The 24,292-nt window shown below is 37.6% G+C and overlaps 1 protein-coding gene across 1 annotated transcript; it reads right to left on the reverse strand.

Annotated features, from left to right (window-relative positions):
• Positions 1-9,207: 9,207 nt before the first annotated feature.
• On the reverse strand, positions 9,208-19,456 carry ICOSLG (inducible T cell costimulator ligand). The gene is made up of 6 exons (XM_087721732.1): positions 19,249-19,456; positions 17,004-17,044; positions 15,084-15,428; positions 13,043-13,312; positions 10,977-11,129; positions 9,208-10,588 (listed from the first exon to the last, which is right to left on the reverse strand). Exons 1-6 carry the CDS (start codon positions 19,266-19,268, stop codon positions 10,554-10,556), a joined length of 864 nt encoding a protein of 287 aa, XP_087577858.1. The 5' UTR covers positions 19,269-19,456; the 3' UTR covers positions 9,208-10,553.
• Positions 19,457-24,292: the final 4,836 nt, after the last annotated feature.

The raw sequence follows: 24,292 nt of genomic DNA on the forward strand, positions 1-24,292 counted from the left end.
GGAGATTTGGGATAATGTCAGTGTTCCAAGTATCATGTAGAATTAAATCAGAGTCCAAGGCAAAACGATCCTTAAAGTTCCAATTTAATAAATCAGACATCTTGGTATATCTGTGGAATCCCAAATCTGAACTTCCTGGGATTCCACCCAGTTGAAAGTTCATGATCTTATCCCCACACCCATAAATCTATCACCTAGTCCAATCTTCTTTGCCCATGCTGGCATCTCCACCCAGCTACTTCCGGTCAGGTGCAGAAGTGCGGAGACAAAAGATGACCTTGGGCTTCTAGAAAAGAATGACAACAACACATTCCACAATTCTACTTCTTTCTATTCCCCCCTCCCAACTACTACACTAATGAAACAGCATAGGAAATAATAGAAAGTGTGGCAGGCCAAAGATCCTAAAAGGGATATAATTGCAGGCCTGACACCTGGGTTTCGGCACCAGATGTAGGTTTCAGAAATCCATCAAAGCAGGTTGTGTTCACAATGTCTGTCTTCCTTACGCAGAGTTTATTTGGCTTTTATACATTTTCAACAAGCAGAATAGAGCACAGATAGCAACAGTATTGTTTTTTGGTTCACTCCCTCCCTTTTCCCTTGTGAATCCAGAAAGCTATCCAGGTCAAGATTGAATCTAACTCTCCAATATGGCTTGTCTCTGCTCTGCTCCGTAATATAATGGGCTAAAAGATAAATGGTTACTTGAGATCATGGCAGTTTAATGTGCATGTCTGTACATAATCTTTCTTCTCTTCCCATATCTGGTTCTGCTAATTAGGTGAGCTTGTAGTATTCAAATTAGCCAGCTACTGAGATCACAGTAGCATGTTTTTATGTAGCCTTACCTCTATCATTAACTATTTTAGCAGATTTTTAAATTTTGGGGTTATACCATATTTAATTGCAAATTTAGGGTTTTCCAGAGTCTGTTGCTCAGTTTTAAAATTAGTCCAGTCCAGTCCAAGTTCCTTTCTCTTCCACAGCTGTAGATCACTGCAGTCAAAACAAGGTTGCAAAGACAGCTAGCTGCTCCTTCAAAGTCTCTTCCTGTATCCAAGGTCACACTGAAGCTGAAACTCTCACTTTTTTTCCCTTTTCTTTCAAAGCGCTTTGAATCCAGAAAAAATAAAATTAAAATAAGGAAAAAAAGGACTTCCCTCTGTTATTATTATTTTTTTCTTCACTAGCCGGTTCAGTATTTTCTGCTCCCAGATAAATGGCTCTCTCCAAACCATAATGCAATCCCACAGCTACTTTAGCTGTCAATAATGATCAAAAATGCTTTTAATCCACAAAGAATAGAATAAGATAAGGGGAAAGGAGACTTCCTCCTGGGTTCTTCCTTTTAGTTATTAATTTTTCTTCACTTCCAGATTGCAGAAGACAAAATCTTCTTTGGTGGCTTTGGTGCTTTAACCTCCTCTGACATCTTTTTTCAATAACATTCCCTGAAAGTCAGTTAACCACTAATACAGGTATAAGAATTATAAGATTATAGCAACCACAGGTATACTCCTTTATCTCAATACAGTCTCAACAGCTTGAAGTTCTTACAGCTTTGACACATGATCCAATTTTCTTCTTCCTAGTGTAATATGTTAGGTAACATTTTGGTAAAGTCCTTGAAGTCAAGCTCAACTCTTCAGGGGCACGCCCATGCATTCATAGATTTTGAATTCAGAAAAAGTCAGCCAAGTGTACCACATACTGACATACTAATTCAGTGACGTGCAGTGAGGTTTATGGCTCGTAAGTCACTGACACAGTAGTGGGTTTCAAATTTTTTTAGACTTGTGGACTTCAACTCCCAGAATTCTGCAGCCAGGCATGCTCAGTTCCGATTTAAAGCGACATTTGTTTTTCTCCTTTGCGAAAGAAGTTTCCTTCTCTCTTTTTCTTTTTCTTCTCCCTTCCCCTCCTTCCTCCCTCTCTCCCCCCTCTCAAACACACATACACACACAGAGAGAAGTTGGATTGGACTATTTCTCCTACCCCCTTCCCTCTCTCTCAGTCAGTCTCTCTCAAACAAAGACACACACACACACGCACACACACATACACACAAAGTTGGATTGGAGGGAAGAGCACCAGTGAGGAGACCACAGGAGGAGGCAGGAAGCCAGTCAAAGAGCCATACTGGAGCACACACTTTCCCCCAGTCCCGGAAGGATCCAGCCCAGCTTCACTGATTACAGGTTTGAAAAGGCAACGTGGCTCTGCCTGCAATCAAACTACACTTGGGGAGGGAAAGCACTTTCCTCCAGCCTTTGCCCAAAGCCCCACAGCAGGAGGATGAAGTCCCCCACTTCCCTCCGACCCACACTACCTTTTCCAGCTGTTTCAAAGAGGATTTCAACTCTGTTCTTGCCTTGGGTCCTCTGAAGAAGTCCCGCCCAAACGAGCGACCCTACTATGAGGCAGGAGAACTGTGTGCCTCACCTATGTCAGGAATTTTTAGGCTTTTAACCCTTGCTTAACTCTGTTCGAGTGATCATAAAACGCCTAAAGTCAGACTAGATGAGGCATGCAGTTCTCCTGCCTCATAGAGGGCGCTTTTTAGAGGCTTTTTAAAACAGTTAAGCAGAGTCATCCACGGTGAGGCAGCAATTAGCTCAGCCTGATATCAGCTCTCACCTTTTTCCTTTTACATTTTTTTTTCTTTTCATGATGACAGTGGTGTGGCTGTGCCTCCCCAGCCTCACCTGACTGCACGTCACTGCTAATGATATAATATTGTCCTAAAGGCAGAGTCAAATGTTTTCAGTTTTCACTCTACTGAAGATGTTCTTTTGAATCCCCCAAATCTGCAAATAAGAATGCTGAATAATTTCTAGTCATTTTTCATGACACTGCTCAGCTGTATTGTGATATGCCTGTTACAAGACAATCTTGTATTTGAGAAAGCAGTAAGGCATCTGTGTACAAAATAACATAAATGTATCTATTTCTTATGTCTATAGAGATTCTCAGTCATCCAGGTCATAGTTGTCCCAAAAGTGCTTTTTCACAAGATAACTGAACTTTGAGAAGCAAAATGTCTTCAAGGAAAAACAACGTTCAGTTGCCTTTTGAAAAAGCACTTTTGGGATATCTATTTCCCAGTTTTGGCAAAGTAATATTTTATCAATTGAGGAAGAGTCCAATTTCTTCCATAGTTTGGATCTGAAGATGAGACCAAAATCACATCTAAGATCAATAAATGCTGCATAGTGTGATGAACATGCTCTTGGGGTAGTATTTCTCAGTTAGATGTTGGAAGATTAAAGTGTGGTCAATAATTGAGGGGCCTTCTCTGAAACTTACCTGCCTACTCATCAGCCAAATGGTTGTGTTATAACTCAGTCTAGGAGCTTGTTAATAGTTAGCATATAGTTTACTAATCACATTGAGAAGATGAATGGAATGGTAACTACAACTTTATTTTTTATTTTTTTAATTGAAAATTTTTGGGAAAAAAACTTTTACAAATGTTTACCTCACTCCCCCTACCCCCCAACCCCCCCCCCCCCGACTTCCCAGAACCAATATAGGGTATAAATCTTTAACAAAGATGTTCTAAAATAAACTTAAATATAGTATCATCTTTCATTTGAGCTTTAACTCCTCTTTGCTAGGCTAACTCTAAACAGATTATATCATTCCTTGTTTCTTCGGTCATAACTATCTGGAATTTCTTAGTCCCATATTTATTTTGAGTATAGTCAATCCATCTTCTCCACCCCAGTTTATATCTCTCATTTGAGTGATCCTTGAGATATGCTGATATTTTAGCCATCTCTGCTAAGTTTGTTACTTTTAATGTCCATTCTTGAATAGTAGGCAAATCTTCTTTCTTCCAGTGCTGCGCCACCAATAGTCTCGCTGCCGTTATTAAGTTCAAAATCAAATTAGTCTCTATAACAGTACAATCAGTAGTTATACCTAACAAGAATAACTGAGGGGTAAACTTTATCCTTTTTTTAAAGAATATTTTGCATAATCCACCATATTTTTATCCAAAATGCTTTTACCTTTTTACAAGTCCACCATATATGATAATATGTAGCATCGAGACAATCACATCTCCAGCATTTAGGTTGTAAATTCGGATACATACAGGCCAGTTTTTTAGGATCTAAATGCCATCTATAAAACATCTTGTAAAAGTTTTCTCTCAAATTCTGGGCTTGTGTAAATTTTACATTTCTTAGCCATATCTTTTCCTATGTATCCAACATTATTGGTTCTTCAAAATTTTGTGCCCACTTTATCATATAGTCTTTGACTAATTCTGTTTCCGAATCCATTTCTATTAATACATTATATAGTCTCTTTATATGCATTTGACTTTGATCCCTAATTTGTTTTAGTAAATTATCCTCAGTTTGCATAAAACCAATTTTTTGATCTTTTTTCCATCTGGCCTGTAATTGCCCATACTGGAAACATGTTTGAATTACCTTTTCTTCTTTTAGTACATTCAAGGGTTTTAATTGTAATACACCTCTTTCTAAGGTGAGAAGCTGTCTGTATGTATTTACATCCTGTTTTTGTGCTATATTTATGTTCTCTATTGCATGTCTAGGAATTGCCCACATAGGTATTTTATCATTTACTTTATATTGATATTTTTCCAGACCCGCAGTAGAGCATTCCTTAAAATATGACTTTTAAAATTCTTATCCACCTTTTTGTCATATAGCAAGTAAGCATGCCAACCACATACCAAATCATGGCCTTCAATATTAAGTATTCTATCATCTATTAAGTTAATCCAATCACTGATTACTGATAAAACTACTGCTTCATAATATAGTTTTAAATTTGGCAATTTCAAACCTCCTCTCTCACGCACATCTTGCATTATTTTTAGTTTTATTCTCGGCTTCTTCCCTGCCCAAACAAATTTGTTAATGCCCTTCTGCCATTCTAGCAAATTTGCATCTTTTTTAAGTATTGGTATCATTTGAAAAAGAAATAAAAATTTAGGTAGAACATTCATTTTCACTGTTGCTATTCTTCGCAACAAAGATAATTGTAATTTTTCCCAATTTTTCATCTCTGTATGCTGCGCCATAGTGGCTCATAATTATACTTATATAGTTTCCCATTTGAGGTTGAGACATAGATTCCTAGATATTTAACCTTTTTAACTATTTCACTTCCTGTCATTCCTTCTAATTCTTCGCTTTGATTAGTGTTCATATTTTTGACTAGCATCTTTGTTTTCCCTAAATTTATTTTAAATCCAGACACTTGGCCATATTGATTAATCATATTCATTAAAACCTTACTAGATTCCTGTGGTTGGGTTAATGTTAGAACCAAATCATCCACAAAAGCACGTATTCTATATTCTTGATGCCTAATCTTGATTCCCAGTAAATCATCAGATCCCCGTATTTTATTGAACAATAGTTCCAGGGTTATGATAAACAGTATTGGGGATAGGGGACAACCCTGCCTTGTACCTTTCTCGATTTTAAATGGGTCTGTTAAACTTCCATTGACTATAATTTGTACTGATTGTTCCTGATATATTGCTTTAATTGATTGTAAAAAATGCTCTCCTATTTGCATTTTTTGCATTACTTTCATTAAAAATTGCCAGTTCACTCGATCAAAGGCTTTCTCGGCATCTAAAAATATAAGCGCTGCAGGGATTTGATTATTCTTTCCCAAGTATTCCAGTATATTAACAATTTGTCTTACATTACTTCTCATTTGTCTCCCTTGTATAAAACCGGTTTCATCACTATGAATCAATTGCTGAATAACCAATATTAACCTATTTGCTAGTATTTTAGTGAAAACTTTATAATCTATGTTAAGTAATGATATAGGTCTGTAATTTTTTGGTTGACTAAGATCTTGATCTTCTTTAGGTATCAGGGATATGAAGGCTGTCTTCCAAGATGGGGGTACCTTCCCTTCCATTTGGATCTTATTAAATAGTTCCTGAAGGGGTTCTACCATTTCTAATTGTAAATTTTTGTAGTAAGCCGCTGTCAGACCGTCTGAACCCAGTGCTTTCCCTACCTTTAACTGTTTAATTACCTGGAGAATTTCCCCCAAAGTTATTGGTTGATTCAATCTCTCCCTCTGCTCGTCTTTAACTATGGGTATTTTTTCTTTATCCAGGTATCTATCTATATCTAAACCTTGTATTTTGTCATTCATGTACAATCCTGTGAAAAATTCACGAAAGGCCTTTTGGATCTCATCCTGTTGATACACTTCCTTCCCTTTATAATGTAATTTCAATATATTGCAAGATTTCTGTTTCTTCCTAATCAAATATGCTAACCATCTACCAGATTTGTTTGCGTTACAAAAAGTATTATGTTTTGCATATAACAAATTAGTAGCCACGTGGTCTGACATCAGCATATTAAATTGCGTTCTTAATAAAGTAATTGTTTCTTTAATCTTCTTATCTCCTGGGTTTAATATTAACTCCCATTCTCTCTTCCTGATTTCTTCCTCTAGTTCAGTTCTTTTTCCCCTGTTTACGTCTATGTAACCTATTTAAATTTATTAGGACTCCTCGCATGTACGCTTTACTTGCGTCCCAGACCATTTCCATAGATGTGCCCTTATTCATATTAAAAACAAAATATTCTCTTAACAATTTTTTACATTCATTAATATTTTTCTCATATCTAAATAAATTTTCATTTAATCTCCAAGTCCTTCTTGCTTCCGTCCCAAATTCCAGCTCCATCTAAACCGGATTATGATCTGATAAAGCTCTGGAACATATCTTCATCTTCTTTACCCTAGAAAGCAAATCATTTGTTGTTAGTATAAAATCAATCCTAGAAAAGGATTGATGTCTATCCGAGAAAAATGTAAAGTCATGTTCTTCTGCATTCCTTTCTCGCCAAATGTCTCTCTGTTTGAAATCATCCATCATATCGAAAAAGGACTTGGGTAGTTTTGCTCGCGTTTCAATATTTTGCAGGAGACCTTTCTTATCTTTCTTGGTATCCAAAACACCGTCCCAGTCCCCAATAATATGCAAAATCTATAGTCCCAATGTATTAACTTAGTATAGAGCGTTTTGTAAAATTTGTCTTGTTGATTGGGAGCATATATTCCCATTAGAAGTATCTTTTTCCTTTCTAATACCAGTTCTATTGCAATATATCTTCCTTGAGAATCTGCTTCAATTAATTCAGCTTTCATGTCCTTTCTTAAGTAAATAACTATACCATTTTTCTTCTCGGCTACAAAGTGTTGTCCAAGTCCTGTATTGATCAAATATTGCTGGTCAGTTGATCTAATATGAGTCTCTTGCAGGCAAATTATGTCATTTTAAAATTGTTTCAAATAATGATTTATTTTCTTCCTTTTCTGTGGGGAGTTTAAACAGTTAACGTTCCAGGTTAAGAACTTAGTTGTCATCTTTAGCTCCCTGAAACTTTTTAAAAGCCATCTGGAAATCCTGTAGTTTGGCTTTCGGCCTGGCTCCTCCCACTGCTTCTGAGCTAAAACTTGTGAGTTCTTGGACGGTAACGTATGTTTGTTGCAAAGCTTGTTGCTTTTTTAACTCTTGTTCCATTTGCCTAGTAATCATGTGGGTTTGTCTTTGCTCCTTCTAGTTCTGAGAGAGGAAGTTGATCCAGCCTTGGTGATCCATGGATAGCTTGCTGTCTATCCTGTCCTTCTTGTTCTCTTTCTCTAGGTCCTGGATGGGGGGGGGGATGTCCAGCCTTTAGTATATTATTATAAAAATCTTGAGCCTTCCATACTGAGTTAAGACAATATCTTTGCCCCTGGTAAGTAACTGATAACCCGTCTGGGGCCTCCCATCTGAACTGTAGCTGGCGATTTCTGAGCTCATCGACTAAGAAGGCATAATCTTTCCTTGATCTCAACATTTTGCGTGGTATTTCCTTCAAAACAGTCATTTCCTGACCCCCAATTTGAAACTTAGTTTTGTAAGACTCTTGCAATATCGAATTCCTCATATGTCTCATAGCACAATACACCACAATGTCTCTTGGGAGTTGCTTTTGTCTGGCAAGCCAGGAATTAACACGATATATCTTGTCAATCTGCCAATCAAAATCCCTCCTGACCGTCCCATCAATTGATCAAAAGCTTCTGAAAAGATCTGCTTCAAATTTTCTTGGTTTTTCTCTTTGAGGCCTCTTATCCTTAAGGCAAATTCCATCTGTCTATACTGCAACATTATAATTTCATTTTCTGCATCACCAGCCTTTTGTTGGACCACATCCATTTTCGTTACCAGGTTAATATTGGAATCATTCAGATCTTCCAATTTATCTTCGATTCCTGATACATAGCCAGATAGGCATTTAAAATCCTCTAAAATATCATCTCTAATTTGTTGGTTACGAATCTGGACCGAATTCATAACTTCTTCTGACAGCTCCTTATGGGCAGCAGATATCTTTTCCTGTATTTTAATTTCCATCGCAGCTGCATGATTTTTTAAGGCCTCGGCTAAGGCCACACTTAGTTCTTTTTACAGTATTTCTCGAGTCAAATGTTCCCCTGTGGGGGTTGGAGGAGGTTGGGGTGGAGTAGTGACTGTAATTTAGTTCCCGGAGCAGATGAATTATCAGTGCTTTTAGAGGCGTTTATTTTTTGCTGCTTAGAGGCCATTTCACATTTAATCTTCTCTACCCAATTACTAAATCCAAGCAAGCCGCTTGTCCAGCAATTACTATTTAGCTTAGTAATAAATCACTACTGAGTTAATGATCTTTAAATGTTCTGAGCTCCGTGAAAATCTGTAACATCAGAGCCTGACCCCGCCTACAAAGCTGTTCGGCTCCATTTTCTTTGTGTTTCTAGCAAGTAGTTTATCAGAAGGAATTCTTTAAAAAATGGAGTTAGTCTGTGATACATACAATTAGAAGTTCTCCAGTACTAGTCTGCCCGTGTTGGAATCAGTAATAAATCAATCCTTGAGCTGAGGGTGGATGTGTGCCTTCATTCTGCAAAAAGGCAGAAAAAGTCCTTGATGCGGAGAATTCACTGGGTTGCTGGGCGGCTCACACCTTCCACCCCCAGATTTATGTTCTGGGGGGGTTGAATGGAGCACTACCCAAACACAGCTTTTCTCACCTCCTTTCCTAAGCCCGGAGAAGAAGTAATCAAACTGTCAAACAGTTGATGGATACTGTTTAGACAGATTTACGCAGCCAAGGATCCGGAGCTGTTAAAAACAACAACTCCTCTCAGACCATGCCCCGTAACTACAACTTTATTGTAAATCAGAATCGCCAAAATTAGATATCAATCATCAGAGATGCCAGCATGATTATTAGTGTAAGTGAGTAAGAATTTCAGAATGGGCACCCACACATTTAAGTTGTTTCAAATAGCCTCTGCTGAAATAAATCATATCCTGGAGCTTGTTTGGTTTCAACTGTGCAATCACTTTTGTAATTTTAGAGCCTGAGGAGGAGAGGAAGGAAACAAATAAAACTTCATGGTCTAATTCCCTCTTTGGTGGGGTAATTCTTCCTGGGTGTACAGCAATGAAATGATCTTCCCAAACTGAACTGGGATTGAAAGACCTATCATCTAGATAGAACAGGGGTTATGTGGCCTATGGCCAATGCCAGGCCGTTATTTGCAACTGGGCTGTGTGAGTGGTGGGCATAAGCACAGCATATGTCATGCAAGCAGAGTACGCCAGCACTTGCAGCCCCCAATGTGTACCAGCGCTCATCATCCCCTCGTGCTTGTGGCATGTGCTGATGCTTGCATTCCCCCTCATGCTTGCAGCAGGTGCACACCTGCTCCATGCACAAAACCATCTCCTCTTCCCCCTCCTCCTTGCCAGCCTGCCAACCTGAAAAGGTTGGGGAACACTGATGTAGAACAGCTCTATGTAGTGGAAGTGCCTCAATGAGAGAGCATTTGGGTTACTTTGTTCTTCATCTGACTTGTCTGTTCTGTTTGCATTTGTTCTGGGATTTTTTAGATGGAATAGGTTGTATATCCAAAATGGGGACCCCAAAAGCAGTTTGTTGGGATATCTCTTGAGATGATAAAATATGGAACTGGAGAATTGAGAAACAGATTTCTTGATATGGCAATGTAGTCAATCAGATACGGCCAATTCAATGAGGGAACTCTGCCAGATAATCAGTAAGTGATGCCATTCATAATTTACAATGTTTGTAGCGGATGTAAGCCCCTGAAATCTCCAATATGGTATTTAGATTCTCTAATTAGGAGGGACATCCAATGAGCATAAGAAAGCAATCAAAGTTTGGACCTTATGCCGTGAAGGTTGAAATTGCCCATTGTTGACTCAGAACAGTAATAGCTTACAACCACTACAAAATACAGGGATTCAAAAACCTTACATGTCAAAAACTGTATTTGGAAGGTTGCCTTTATCTCCGACCCATTGTAGATGCAGCTGAAAGTTGACTTCAGTTGATTTTCAGCCAAATTTCATTAGAATTTTGTTATTTTCCGGGAACATTCAGTTTTTAGTTTCATGAAGCACACTATGTCCAATATGTGAAGGAATTTGTCAAGGTTGGGCTGCAGTGTCATCTGATCTGTTCCCAGGGAACCTATGGCCCATCGAAATTTACCGCTTCCACAGGAGCTTCAAAAGTAAAATAAAACATATACATATATACAGTATATAGGAAAAAAGAGAACTTCTTAATTCTGATATTCACTTCGTGGAGCATGTAATCTTTTCAACCCCCCAATGACACACCAACATCAACAAACTTAAACAGTTTTTTATCCATCCCATGATATTAAGTCTTCTGTGGAAAGAAGTTAAGCCTCCTCCTTTTCTATGGAGGTACTGCCTCTGACTTTTAATCTTTTCCTAAACTTCAGACTGCTATCTGTATGGATAGCTAAACAGGCAACGGTTTTCACTTTTGCAAACCCTCTCATGCCAAATAAGTGGCAAAACAAATGGAAAGCTGCATGATTGGTTAAGCATAATTTTGTAAAAAAATTATGTACTGCTTACTTACCAGTATATGTTGTTTGAAGAGAATGCTTATATATCTTCCAGCTTATCCATGCAATAAAAGGTATGAGAACAGCAATAGGAATGCTGAAGGCTGCAGCTCTTCTATGATATTTGTTATCAATTATAGGACTGTTTTTTGAATTCTTTAACTCAACTGAATAAGAACCATAATAAGGAACATGGGGAGAAAATAAAAAAAATCCTTGAACATTATTGGTTTACAATTACCTCACACTAAATAGCTTTTAAAAGTAGCTATGTTAAATTAAGAATCATTCAAGAGTTTTCTATCCATATCTAAACTAGTACCTCAGTGGAATTCTTGCTTTCCCAACATGGGATCAGATCAGAAACTGTTTTGAAAAATTCCAAACAGCAAATTTTAAAACAATTCACCAAATAACATGGCTAATAAATTCTGAGTACCCAATATGGCTAACAATATTTCCCTATTTTAATATTTAATATATTTTAATTGTGATTAAAATAATGAACTTAAAAAATCTTTAAAAGGGGCATTATCCCATTGCAAAGGAAAGAACCAGCTGTCTAAGTTTTACATAACACCAGGGGCATTTTTTGAGCATAAAGTAATGGTAGTTGCAGCCTGCTGTGTCCATCTGCTTATCATCTTTAGCATTCAGAGGGAAAGACAAGGAGTAACTTCATCAATCTACCTTCTAGTTGCCTTTTTTGTGTGAATGGCCATGCAGTTCATAGCAGTTATTTTCTGAAAGTACTCATGGCATGTTCTTAAATCCCAAATTTATTAGCCCTGTAAATTTGGGAATCCCACCCTACATTGTGTATAGCACCTCTTCAAAGACAGTAAATACCTGAATCATATGATGCAAGTACACTGTTATTAAGATATCAATTATTAAGAGCCTTACCTGCTTACTTATTCTATTTTGCTCATAGCTGATTATGGCACTTAATAATTGATTACCCCTTTCCTCATCATGTTATCTCTCTCATCCTAATCTTTTATTGAAATTGCTATGTCAGCACATTGGAAAATAGATGGAGTGTTGGGCAGAATATATCCAGAAACCAACTTTTCCCAAGTAAAAGAGAAACTGAAGTGCTAGAAATGCTGAAAAAATCAGATGGCAGTAGGAAAAGAGATAAAGATATGATGAGAAAAGAAGGAGGGATAAAATACTCTTGATGCCTCCAGATGACAAAGTCCTTATTCTACCATTCAAAAGAACCAAGACTTGTTGAGAAAACATAATAGAGATAGAGGGCAGTATCCTTGGGATGCTTCATACAATTCCATGTATCAGGTGAGGAAAAACCTCAATTTGGAAATCCCCTATATTGCAAGAGGATCACAAGGACAGGCAGATTCCTACTTTCAGGAAGGAAACAGGCAAGGAAGCTTTGGCGACTTGTGTTGGGGAGTGAAATGGAAGTGCAGAATTGCCTGTAATAGCCATGAGGGCAGCTCCAGTAAGCTAATGCAAGAAGGAGAATTCTTATCCCAGTACAACTGTCAAAGCACTCTGGCATTTTGAACGGGAAGCAACAGCCAAGAGGCTGCAGTTTGGCAGCAGGTAAGTTTCATCTTCTGAATTAACTAAGCGACCCAATTACAAAATATTAATTGAATTGTCTTTTTATTCTTTCCAACCCAACTGAAGATTGGGATGGGTTTATGTCAGAGGACTTGGGATTCTTGTCTTTCAGCAGGATAACTTTCCACAAACTGAAGAGAATAGAATAAAATTTGGTGTCAGGAGGAAAAGCTGGTAATAGAACAATTATGTTAAAGATAAGCTAGATCAGGTCAGACTATGGAGAATGTTCCAGAAAAATGCATCCTTTAGAAAGAGACAACTGGACAATAATTTGGAATGCAGCCTTTCCCCTATTCTGAACTCTCTTCCATCTTCCAAGTCTCATAATCTGGATCAGAGCCTTTATTAAGTGGTTGGAAAGTCTTTCAGAAGCCAGAATTGGCATGTTTTCCTATTTTAATATACACAGAAGTATATTGCCACATCAATTCTTCCTTACAAATATCAATGGACAACAAGACATAAACTATAAGGAAAAACTTACTTGTAGTAGTAATATTTTGATGCAGTTGCTTATGTTCAATTGTACACCCTAACTTTATATCAGAAGCTATTTTCATCTTCAGTGTACTGAATACAGTGAAAGACCCATCAAGCTCTTTGGTGAACTGCACAGTTATGTTCATGGTGCTATTGTCCATTTCATTGATCCAATAAAGCCTTTGTTCTGGATAGCCATGGCTTGAATTGCACATAAACATTATTTCTTCTCCGAGCTGAACAGGACCTGTTATTACTGGTTTCCTGTAATTTGCTGGGGGAGAGGGTGGAGAGAAAGAAGAGCAGTATAATTTTACAGCCATGTTTCCCCACAATTTTATCTGCTACTTTTTAAGAAGGTATAAGATTGGAAAGAAATCTTTTTAGAACTAGATAATAATTTATACACTCCATCAATAGATTATACTGCCAAAAACTTGGTAGGAATGAAGTATTCTCTGGAACTCTACAGGAAAGTCTGTCAGATTAACCCCTTTAATTCTTTGTAGTCAAATGTACCAAACAGCACAGTTGGGTTTGGTATCTCACATCCATTTCCAAGTCATAATCCACAATGGCACATCTAGCATATGCTCTAATATAGAGTACAAAATTAAAAGATGTATCCCCATACTTTCAGTGCCTACCCAGTCCACATCAATGAGTTTGGAGGAAAAGGAATTAAGTATGTGATGCCCAAGAATTCTGTTTAAATTGTAATAAAAGGCAGTAGGCATTATAAAACTAATTTAAGTGGATATTTGAGATTGCCTGCATCATTGTTGTTCATGTTATCCTCAAACCATCCAATTGCAGACAACTGTAAAGGGATACACTGATGAAATAAACTTTTGCTAAGAGCGAATAATCTGCTATACACAACCATAGGTGCAGGATAATTTCTAAGCACATGCATCTGTCCATAACCACAAGTGTTTCCAATTGTGGCAGTTACCAGGAGGGAGGAAATATCTCCCTTCTTTAGTCATACAGGAATTAACTTAATTACCTTTGTTTTATTAATTTATTAATATATTCATTTATTTATTTTAATTGAATTTATTAATATTTTAGGCAATTTTCTCCTTTCATTTTTTGCTTGCTCATAGTCTTTTCAACACCAGAGTCAATGAAGAAAATACAGAAAAATAACTCTTCAATGCGCTTTTAGAAAAACCAACACCCTATTCCTGTGATGGCAAACCTTTGGCATGCGTGCCTTGGTGGCACGCGGAGCCATTTTGGAGGGCACGTGAGAAGTTGCTCTGTCAGCTCCAGTGCACAAGTGCACGCTGGCCAGCTGATTTTTGGCCGTTTTTCACCCTCCAGAAGCTTCCCTGAAGTCTCCAGAGAGCAGAAAACTGCCCAATGTGCAAACCGGAAGTTTGGGAATGGACTTCCGGTTTGTGCATTGGACTGTTTTTGCCCTCCCCGGGCTCCAAGAAAGTCATCCACACATACGCGTGCATGCACAGGGGGCACAGCATAGGTGGCATTAAATTATGGGGGTGAGCATGCGAGCGCACGCAATAGTGGGTGCAATAGTGCAGGTGTGCTTTTGGCACCCGAGGCAAAAAAGCTTCGCCATCACTGCCCTATACACTTTTCTTTATGCTAACATCTTATTTCTTCTTTTCAACTCTGCATATATCATTTCACTAATCAGTCTGTTTTGTAGATCTCCCTTTTGGATTTTTCTTGGTATTCCATCTCACATCCCCCCTTTAAGAATTGTCTCTCCAACTTTGAATCTGCTTTCTTCCAGCAGCTTCAGTCTATACAACTTGGTTTATCTGGCACAAAGATAAAAACCACCAATAACCTTTTCTGCTTAACAAATCTGCCCCTTCTAAATCTTCCCTAATTTATATCTAAACCTAAAAATGCACATGAGAAGTTTCCCACCGTCTATCCAAGAGTTTTTTATGGATGGGCAAGCTGGGGAAAAATTATCTTTGAGAGCATTTTTCAACCCAATCTTTATAACAACAACTTATCTGGCCAACAAAGCAATAATTTTTAAGTATTTGCTCAGAAGTCCTTACCTGCCACTTTGAGAGATATGGATTCATTATGAATGAGCTTAAACTGTCCATTTGTGTTTTTCTGTATTATGCACTGATAAATAAATTCATCTGCTATCCTGATGTTTGACAGCTGCAAAGAAGCACTGCCTTGTTTTGGCTCATTTAATAGAGTCCGTTGTTTGAATTCTTCACACTGGTGCACTTCCATATTTTCATTAGGAAAATAACCAGCTACAAAGCATGAAAACCTGTCTTTTATTTGCCAGAATATTCGATTCCTATTGTAGTTTAAGGATTCTTCTTCTGGATAACAGCATTGCAATTCAATACTGCTTCCTATTATGCCAATCACTTCTGTTTCAGCTACAAAAGAAAGAAAATACAAAAAAAAATGCATTGCATCATATAATCTACTTTTCATTTTCACAAAGTTAAAATTGAAGTCACTGTTCCAGATTCAGCTTTTTTTGATTCTCTTCACTCCTGAAATTCTTATATATTATTCAGAAGTACATGGGGCTGCCCTTGAAGAGTGTTCAGAAGCTTCAACTGTATTCAACACATGAGCTGCATTGACTGCTGGTGTTCTTCATGCTTGGCACTGGGTTACCTGGGCAGTCGCCTATTCGGAGTGGGCCATGCAAGAGACAGGCTGGCATGCATGCACGTATATGGCTCAACTTGTGTGAGCAGTGGGCCGGCGTGCACACACATGTGCAGCTCAACTTGCAGTTGAGCTATGTGTGCATGCATGTGTGTACCAGCCTACCGTTCGCACGAGTTCAGCTGTGCACATGTGCTGGCCTGCCTCTTGCACAACCAGGTTTTCCCCCACCAGAGCCAGGCCACAAAGGTTGGGGACCACTGACCTAAAACACCTTTTTCTCTCATCCAATTTAATCCAGCAAGTTGGCCATGTTAGAGATCCAATGAGCCAAGCAATGTTGCCTGGTGGGGATAAAAGAAGTACCTTCTCCTGCTCCTGCCCTTCAGAGATTAGAATGATCCCAGCCCTTTGGCCTTTCATAAGGCTGTAATGATCCAACTGCATGCCTGGAGTCCTCAGGGTAGGGCCCCAAGTATGTTAAGCGCAACAGTTTTACTTGTTCTTGGATATTTATTTTATATTGTTTTCATTGTTTTATGTTTTTATGATGTCCATCACCCAGAGACATTTGTTGAGATGGGTGGCTATAGAAATTAAATAAATAATAAATAAAATAAAATAAAGGTCACTGGGCTCCTGTATTTAAATTTGTACTGAAACTTTATTTGTTCTGGATATTTATGTACAGATCTGTTATGCAGCTGTGACAATGCATTTGTGTGCATTCTCTTTATTCAGTGTTTGCAGTTCATACTGGAAAAACGAGTAATTGATTTGCTCATATGGCCATCTGTCTTGCAGCAGTGAATTTGGGCAGCCAATTGTTTAAAATATCAACAGAAAACATACACAACTGAGGAAAACACAATGGCAAATTCAAAAGAAGAATGGACTTGACTGAATTCTTAATAAGAAACATCCCTGCTGGCCTCTATTCCTCTTTATCATACCTGTTCTATCAACAATCTTTCTACTGATATAATTTCAGTTGAATCTAATGGAAATATAATTCCATCCAATACCTGGTCTGTCCTTGTCTTAGTTGTCATTATCACAGCAACTAAGCTTAAAATCTATATTGGGGTTCAGATTATTTAAGGAAAAGTCCCTGAGAATATCAGTATTTTATTGAAAAATATTTAAGAGTAAGGGAAAGTTAATTTAATAGTTCAACTGCATTTAGAATAATACAGGCAACCACATTAAAAAAATATCCTTGCCTTTGTATAATTTGCCCTGAAGTCAAAATAATTGTGATAATTTGCATTAACACATACAGTATTTAAAAACTTACTTTATACTTGAATAAATCTAATATTATAATAACTTACCAGATCTCCAAACCCAAAGAAACAAGACCAAGAGTCCAAAGCTAAAATAAAATATAAAACCATACATTTCAAATTAAACATTAGAATGTGTAATTTTAAAAATTCCACAAACTATTGAGGAAAATGTATAATAAGATTTAGCATAAGCGATATAATAAATAGGAGTAAGACGTGAACCAATTGAGTTCATTATTTTCACTATTTTATCATTTCTGTATTTAATCATAATTGTATGCTGCCACAATAAAATATAATGTTGGTAGCTTACATACATATCTAAACAGCCCATTCAAAAATAAAAACAGAACACTATAAGAAGAAAAAGAAAAAAAACCAGTAATATCAAATCAGGGAAAGGCTGATAAAGTATTTGTGCTTCATGCATTACCCCAAATTTCTTTTGTAAGTGTGATAAAAGGAAAACACAAGTTTTAAATACTGTGTACACAGTATTGTGTATGACATCCTTCTGAGACCACTTTCCTATTTTTATTTTAATATTTTGTCATTTTTCTATAGAGGCAGACTTAAAGGATCTCTTTTGTCTGTATGACTGCTTCCTGAGATTTGGACTGAAAGGTGATTGATGGCTCAAAGTCATACAAAGAGGTTCCTTATGCATAATTAAACCAGGTTCTTCAAGTCACAGGAAATAAATATCCATTTTTCTACTTAAGGGTGAGATGCCCCTTAAGAACTTTATCACATGACAAATAACTTTGTGCTGGCCAGAGTTTCTTTCAGTAATAGCGATAGCAATAGCAATAGCAGTTAGACTTACATACCACTTCATAGGGCTTTCAGCCCTCTAAGCGGTTTACAGAGTCAGCATATTGCTCCCAACAACAATCCGGGTCATCATTTTACCCACCTCGGAAGGATGGAAGGCTGAGTCAACCCTGAGCAGGTGAGATTTGAACAGCCGAACTGCAGAACTGCAGTCAGCTGAAGTAGCCTGCAGTGCTGCATTTAACCACTGCGCCACCTTGGTTCTCTAGATCAGTGTTTTTCAACCACTGTGCCGCGGCACACTAGTGTGCCGTGACATAATGTAAGGTGTGCCGTGGGAAAATTACTTTATATATAGTCAATATAGGCACAGAGTTAATTTTTTTAAACATTTTCTAATGGTGGTGTGCCTCGTGATTTTTTTCATGAAAAAAGTGTGCCTTTGCACAAAAAAGGTTGAAAAACACTGCTCTAGATAGATAAGTGTTTATATAAATATGTTTAATAAATTAATTAGTTCTGGGCATTATACTTTAAGAAAGATTAAGAGAAACTGAAATAGATTCCAAGCCAGAAACCAAAATGATCAAAGAACTAAGATCTGAATCCTATATTAATATAGACAGAAGAAGCTGAGCAGGTTAAGCTCTGAGAAGAGAGAAGTAGGATACTAGAGTCTCTTCAATGAAAAGACAAGGACAGAAAAACGATGAGTTGCCCTTCCTTGTTCCATATCACAGGACAGAGAATGGCTTTAATGTAATAATCTAGCTAATAAAGACAGCTTCCAAATAAACAGTAGGGAAAGAAGAGAAAAAGAAAAAAATGATAATTGGAATCAACTGTCCCATAAAATGTTTTGTTTTTCCTGGATATGTTCAAGTAGAGACTAATCAACTGATTTGAATCTCTAGATTAAACATTGCTTGGATTCAGTGAATCAAATTAAAGTAATCTGAGCTGTGTGGCTAACTGCATGTCAAATCAAAACACCATACATCAAATCAAATTATATAAACAGAAAACAAACGATTTGGATACATCTTCGTTTCATCTTACAAGGAAAAAATACCCTTCAAAGCTGATAATTAAAATAACATCTCAACAAATCCCTTCACGTTAGAAACAGTGCTCAGAAAATGCAAATGAAGAAAAAGTACTTCATTAACTATCATTTGCAGTCTGGTCTATTTATTCAGAATTAAGTCCTATAAGGCTTATTCTGGCAACTAAGAGTAACTTAATCCACCGTTCAGAATTTGCATACAAATCGTCTTCTTGGGGTTGTCACTTCATTGACCGTTTCTGATGCCCCTGAATTCGAATTCTCGCCAGAAAATATACAACAGGCATCGCGGTTCCTGACCATTCAGTCGATCGGAAGTTCTTGGATTTGCTAGCCTTCTAGGCTCAGCAAATACTTTGTTGGTTGTACTTATCACATTTTAAACCGACTTCAATATTTGATCGCCCCGCCGCTACTGTATGCTGGAGAGAAACTCCTTCCTTTACTCACCCCTCGAGGGGGGCCACCATGACCGGGCCGCGTCTGCGAAAGCTGGCCGAACACAGGCGAGGGCTCCTCAGCCACTAGCCAGAGACTCCCACGCAGCCCTCCCAGCACTGAAGCAGCGCAGACCCACAAACTGCCGCCTGCATTCTAGTCCCTTTCCCTTCAGTCTCGACACCTCAGGAAAAAAACCAACCCGACCCGGAAGCGTCAGTTTCCTTCTGACTATGGGGGAAGAGACTTCCCAATTCAGGGCAATGACTATATAGGCTTCGACCGAGTTAGCATTCCGGTTTTGTACAAACTAAAAACTAACTAAAACACTTGGTGTTGTAGGTTGGAAGTTCTGTTTGTAATGGGGTGGAATAAACGTTACTGCATTCTAGCCTATTTAAATCCACTTTACATATTTGTTTCAACTGATTTCTTTCCGCAGGTTTTTTCCAATCATATGGATATTAGGTTATTTGTTTTCCCCTTACTATTTTTTGGTTAAATTATTATATCGGTTCTTTGGAGGGGGAAATTGTATGTAAATTTCTGAGAATAAAGATCCAAGCCTTGTGACTTCGAGATTGAGGGCATCCTTTGCACATGTTGAATCATGTCCCCTTGCATTGAGTAGAAGTAGGCTTCTTGGGAAGAAAATAATTATAATTTAAAATTTTCTATAGGGATAAGATCCTGATTTCAACATAAGAAAAGAGTAACCTGTTTATAGTTGTAAACTAGTCTTCTGTTAATAAAAGCTAAGATACTATTAGGGAAGGGAAAATAAAAAAGCTGAACTATTCATGCTTGATTAACATAAAGTATGTTGATTTGAGATATTTGAAAAAGCATGCTATAGCTAACATATACAATACTAAGTTTAGATTTTGGTAAGATTGGTTCTACATTTATTATTTGTTAAAACAAAATTAATATAGCTGCCCAACTCACACATAGGTGACTCCAAGTGATCTACCAAATTTAAAATATCCACCATATGATAAAAACCCATTAACACCCTCACCCCCACAGCTCCACCCCCACCATCCCATGGTAGCAGCAACACAGTCAAATCAGCCACTTGATCTGCCCCCTTTCTATTCATGGTCTTCAGGCCCACTAAAAAACCACATTTTTAGGATCTTTTCAAAAAGCAACAGAGTGTAAACCAATCGTACCTTATGGAGGAAATGATGTTTCCTCATAAAGAAGGGATCATGACGGCCTTTTTTCATGGTTCCATCACACCACAGTCCCTAATCAATGAGACCCGTAATATGATCTGCTGTCCTGGTGGGTGGGGAGGATGTAACAGGGGACAAGTAGTCCTTCAAATATATTTTTATCTTTTAACTGTACTGAGACTCAGAGATATGACTATCTTGATAATTTCTCACTTGAAGTCTCTGAACCTAAAGCTGGTATTTTTTTAACCTCCCCAATTTCCAGAACATTGAGAACAAAATAATTAGCATGTCTGTTTACCAGCAATACTCCAAAGGCATTGTTTCCATAGTTTATGGAGAGAGGTAAGTTTAACACATTTCCCTTTTCATGGAATCAGTCTCTTGCTTATTTAGATTACAAGAAAGATGATTCATTACATTTTATTACATTTATTACATTTTAACTGGATGCCAGATTGTGATTTGTTAATTTGAATTCTATTCATAGATAGTAATCTCTGTAAAACTGCAGAGATATCTAATAATTTTTCACTTAATGAAGCTGAGTGGATGGAAATGTGTGTGGTGTCTATGTGAAAAAGTATAGGTAGTACTCAACTTACAACAGTTCATTTAGTGACTGTTCAAAGTTACGACGACACTGGATAAAGTGATATATGACCATTTTTCACAGTTACCACCTTTGCAGCATCCCCATTAACATGTTGCTTGGCAACTGGTTCATATTTATGACAGTTGCAGTGTTTTGGGGTAATGTAATCATCTTTTGTGAACTTCTGACAAGCAAAGCAAATGGGGAAGCCAGATTCATTTAACAACCAGGTCAACAACTTCAGTGATTCACTTAATAACTGTGGCAAGAAATGTTGTAAAATGGGGCAAAATTTACTTAACAAATGCCTCATTTAACAACAGAAATTTTGGGCTCAATTGTGGTCATAAGTTGAGGACTACCTGTACTGCTTTGTGAACCAAAATACTTGGTCTGTAAGATACAAATAGAAATCAATGTCTTCTTAAATAAAAAATTACCACAAATCCTCCTTTAGCTTTGTTAAATTTCCTTTTTCAGTTTAACAAATCATTGGAATACAAAAGTATTTTTTTCTAAATAATCTAGAATAGTGATTGGCAAGTTCTAAAAAAGTTTAGAAATTTTTTCATTAGAAAGACGACATGGTAAAATCTTCCGTATACAGTATCTCTTTTTGAAAAATTAATAAATAGAATTACTCACAAATGACGGCCCAGGTGTGTTCCAGGTTAATGTTACAGGATCCAATCTGGATTGGTCCAGAGGTTTTATTTTCAGACTTTTCAGAACTTTCAGACTGGAGCCCATCTTCAGGAAACTTCTCTCTAGCAGAGTTTGTTTGTTCTCTGTGTGGTATCTATTAAGATGTGTTGATGGCTGGCTATTAAGTCATTAGTCATAAAGAGTTAAAAGCCAACCATCAACACACCCTAATCAACATCTAAAAAACCACTTACAACAGGCACTATAAATACCACACATAGAACAGCACACACGCTGCTAGAGAAGTTCCCCGAAGGTGGACTCCAACAGGTGAAGTCCAAAAGCTCAAAAGATAAAACCTCTGGTCCCAGTAACCAACCCAGATTGGATACTGCAATAAAATTACTAGTAACTTTAAAAGCACACATTGCACTAATGTTACAGTGGCCATGAATATCTGGATAGATTTACATTCATGTCCAAAAAACAAAAAAGTTAATACATAAACCTTATATAAAGGCTTGATAATGATGATAAGTTCTCTTGTTTCTCTTATCATCTTATCATCATTCAGTTTACAATCCAATGAAACAATTTGGTCTTAGTTTACTTAAAACTAGTATTACTACTAGTATAAGAAAAACACAAAAAGAATAAAATTTTGCTGAATAAGAATAAACAAAAAATGTTCATAGTTCAATATAAAGACTAAAATGTCCATAGTAACTAACATGTATTAAACAACTGCAACAATTTCTCTTCTTCAGTAATAACATTACTTACTTTAAAAAACTTGATAAGTTTGTTACGGATCTGGTTACTATTCTAATACTGTTCTGAGCAGCAGGAAATCTTTTTATATGTTGTGTTTGTAAAATGACAAGTTCTACAGGAGTTTGACTGTTTATATTTTTTTCTTCCCAAGATATTATATTAGAGTGCAGCATAAAAATGTATCAGTTTTGAACTATGTGAATTTGTAAAATGAACTTGTAAAATGAAAACCCAATTAACTAGTTTGTTTTTCTTCATTTTTTCCTAATGTATGCCTATGAACTGAAAAAAGTTTGGACTTAATGGCATTGTGTAACTGCAAAATTTGACCTAATTCTTTTTTTTTTTTTTTTTTGGTGAACCAGCATGCTGATCGTTGCAGATCTAATATGTTGACTATAAATAAATGGCTATGAGTGTGAAATTATGAAAATGATGTCCGAAACCATAGTTTTAAATAGAGTTTTGAAAGTGATCCTGATAGAAGAGGTTGTTGTGTTTCTGTAGCTGTGGATTGCCACCTAACCTGAATGAAAAGAATGAAGAAAATGAATGTACCAGAATATGAGCACAATTTTTCAAGAGCATGGTGACATGGTATTAATTTGGTCTTTCCTTCAATGAAAGTGAAATTATGGTGACTTGAATGGTTGGTTTAGCTGTCTCTCAATGGGCCTACCTAATGGATCATTTCATACCTGTAATATTTGATATTGATATTTCTGAAAGGAGATTTAGTGCTCTTTTGAAATAATATGAAACCCATGTGAAAAGAGTACTATAGCTGACACACTATTTTTGCACACGATTTAGCACTCTTTTAAAAAACACAATTCCCATCTTCAGAAATAGACTAACAGGCTAGATGTGAGGAAGGAATAAGGAGCATTAGGGATACAGTACTCTCTCCTCTAACTCATCATCCTACATTCCTTTACATCTGGGATGTGTCCTTTGAACTAACAGGTGTGGAGAAGTGGGCTGAATAGAGCTGGAAGGAATGATTGGTAATAAACTCCTAAATCAAGTGCTGCAAATGGTAATACACGTACTGAGTAGTAGCGACTCACACCATATACATGTAAAATGTGGCATAGGCAAAATAGACCCTCCTCCTCCTAGTTGAAACTGGTCGTGTAACGCCACTTGTGTCAGAAGCAATGAAAAGCCTATAAGGTACACATAGATGATACAGGCAGCAACACAGGTTCTGACTGTATTTCGCAGTTTAAAACCAACTTATGCAGCAAAGGACTGGGGTTTTCAAAGTTTTCTGATGGTCTAGCACAGTGATGGTAAACCTTTTTTGCTTGAATGCCAAAAGCGGGGGGAGCGCAGGGGGGTCATGCATGGGCATGCCACACCCATAATGCTATGCACAGGACTCCAGTGCATATGCACACATGACCAGTGCTCCCCCCATTTTTTGCGTGCTTTTTTCACAATCCCCAGGCTCCAGATGCTTTATAAGAGCCTGGGGAGGGTGAAAACAGCCTCCCTCACCTCCGCTGGCAGCCCTCTGGAGGCTTCAGGAGTTTCCCTGAAGCCTCCAGAGCGCAAAAAACCAGCCCTACGGGCAAACCATACGTTTAGGAACGGACTTCTGGTTTGCTTGTAGGGCCGGTTTTAGTCCTCCGGAGCCTTCAAGAACCTTCAGGAGGCTTCCCTGAAGGCTCTGGAGGGCTAAAACTGGCCCTACAGGGAAACTGGAAGTATGTTCCCGAACTTCCGGTTTGCCTGTAGTTCCGTTTTTTCGCGCTCCGGAGACTAACCCTCCAGAGAGTGAAAAATGGCCTCAAAAGAAGTCCGAAGGCCAAAGTCAGCTGGCTAGCACACACATGCACGCTGGCCAGCTGACAGG

Source organism: Thamnophis sirtalis, unplaced genomic scaffold (genome assembly GCF_051295495.1).
Source record: "Thamnophis sirtalis isolate CommonGarterSnake01/CBP01778 unplaced genomic scaffold, rThaSir2_p1.2 scaffold_8, whole genome shotgun sequence".
Lineage (NCBI taxonomy): Eukaryota > Metazoa > Chordata > Lepidosauria > Squamata > Natricidae > Thamnophis > Thamnophis sirtalis.

Bases quoted from the DNA above. Each gene is read 5' to 3' on its own strand.
- ICOSLG (XM_087721732.1), bottom strand. From the start codon at position 19,268: ATGGTGGCCCCCCTCGAGGG. The intron at 13,313-15,083 runs GTAAGGACTTCT...CCTCTCCCCCAG, and splicing joins CATATCTCTCAAAGTGGCAG to CAAATTACAGGAAACCAGTA. The intron at 11,130-13,042 runs GTAAGTTTTTCC...GTTCTTATTCAG, and splicing joins TCAAAATATTACTACTACAA to TTGAGTTAAAGAATTCAAAA.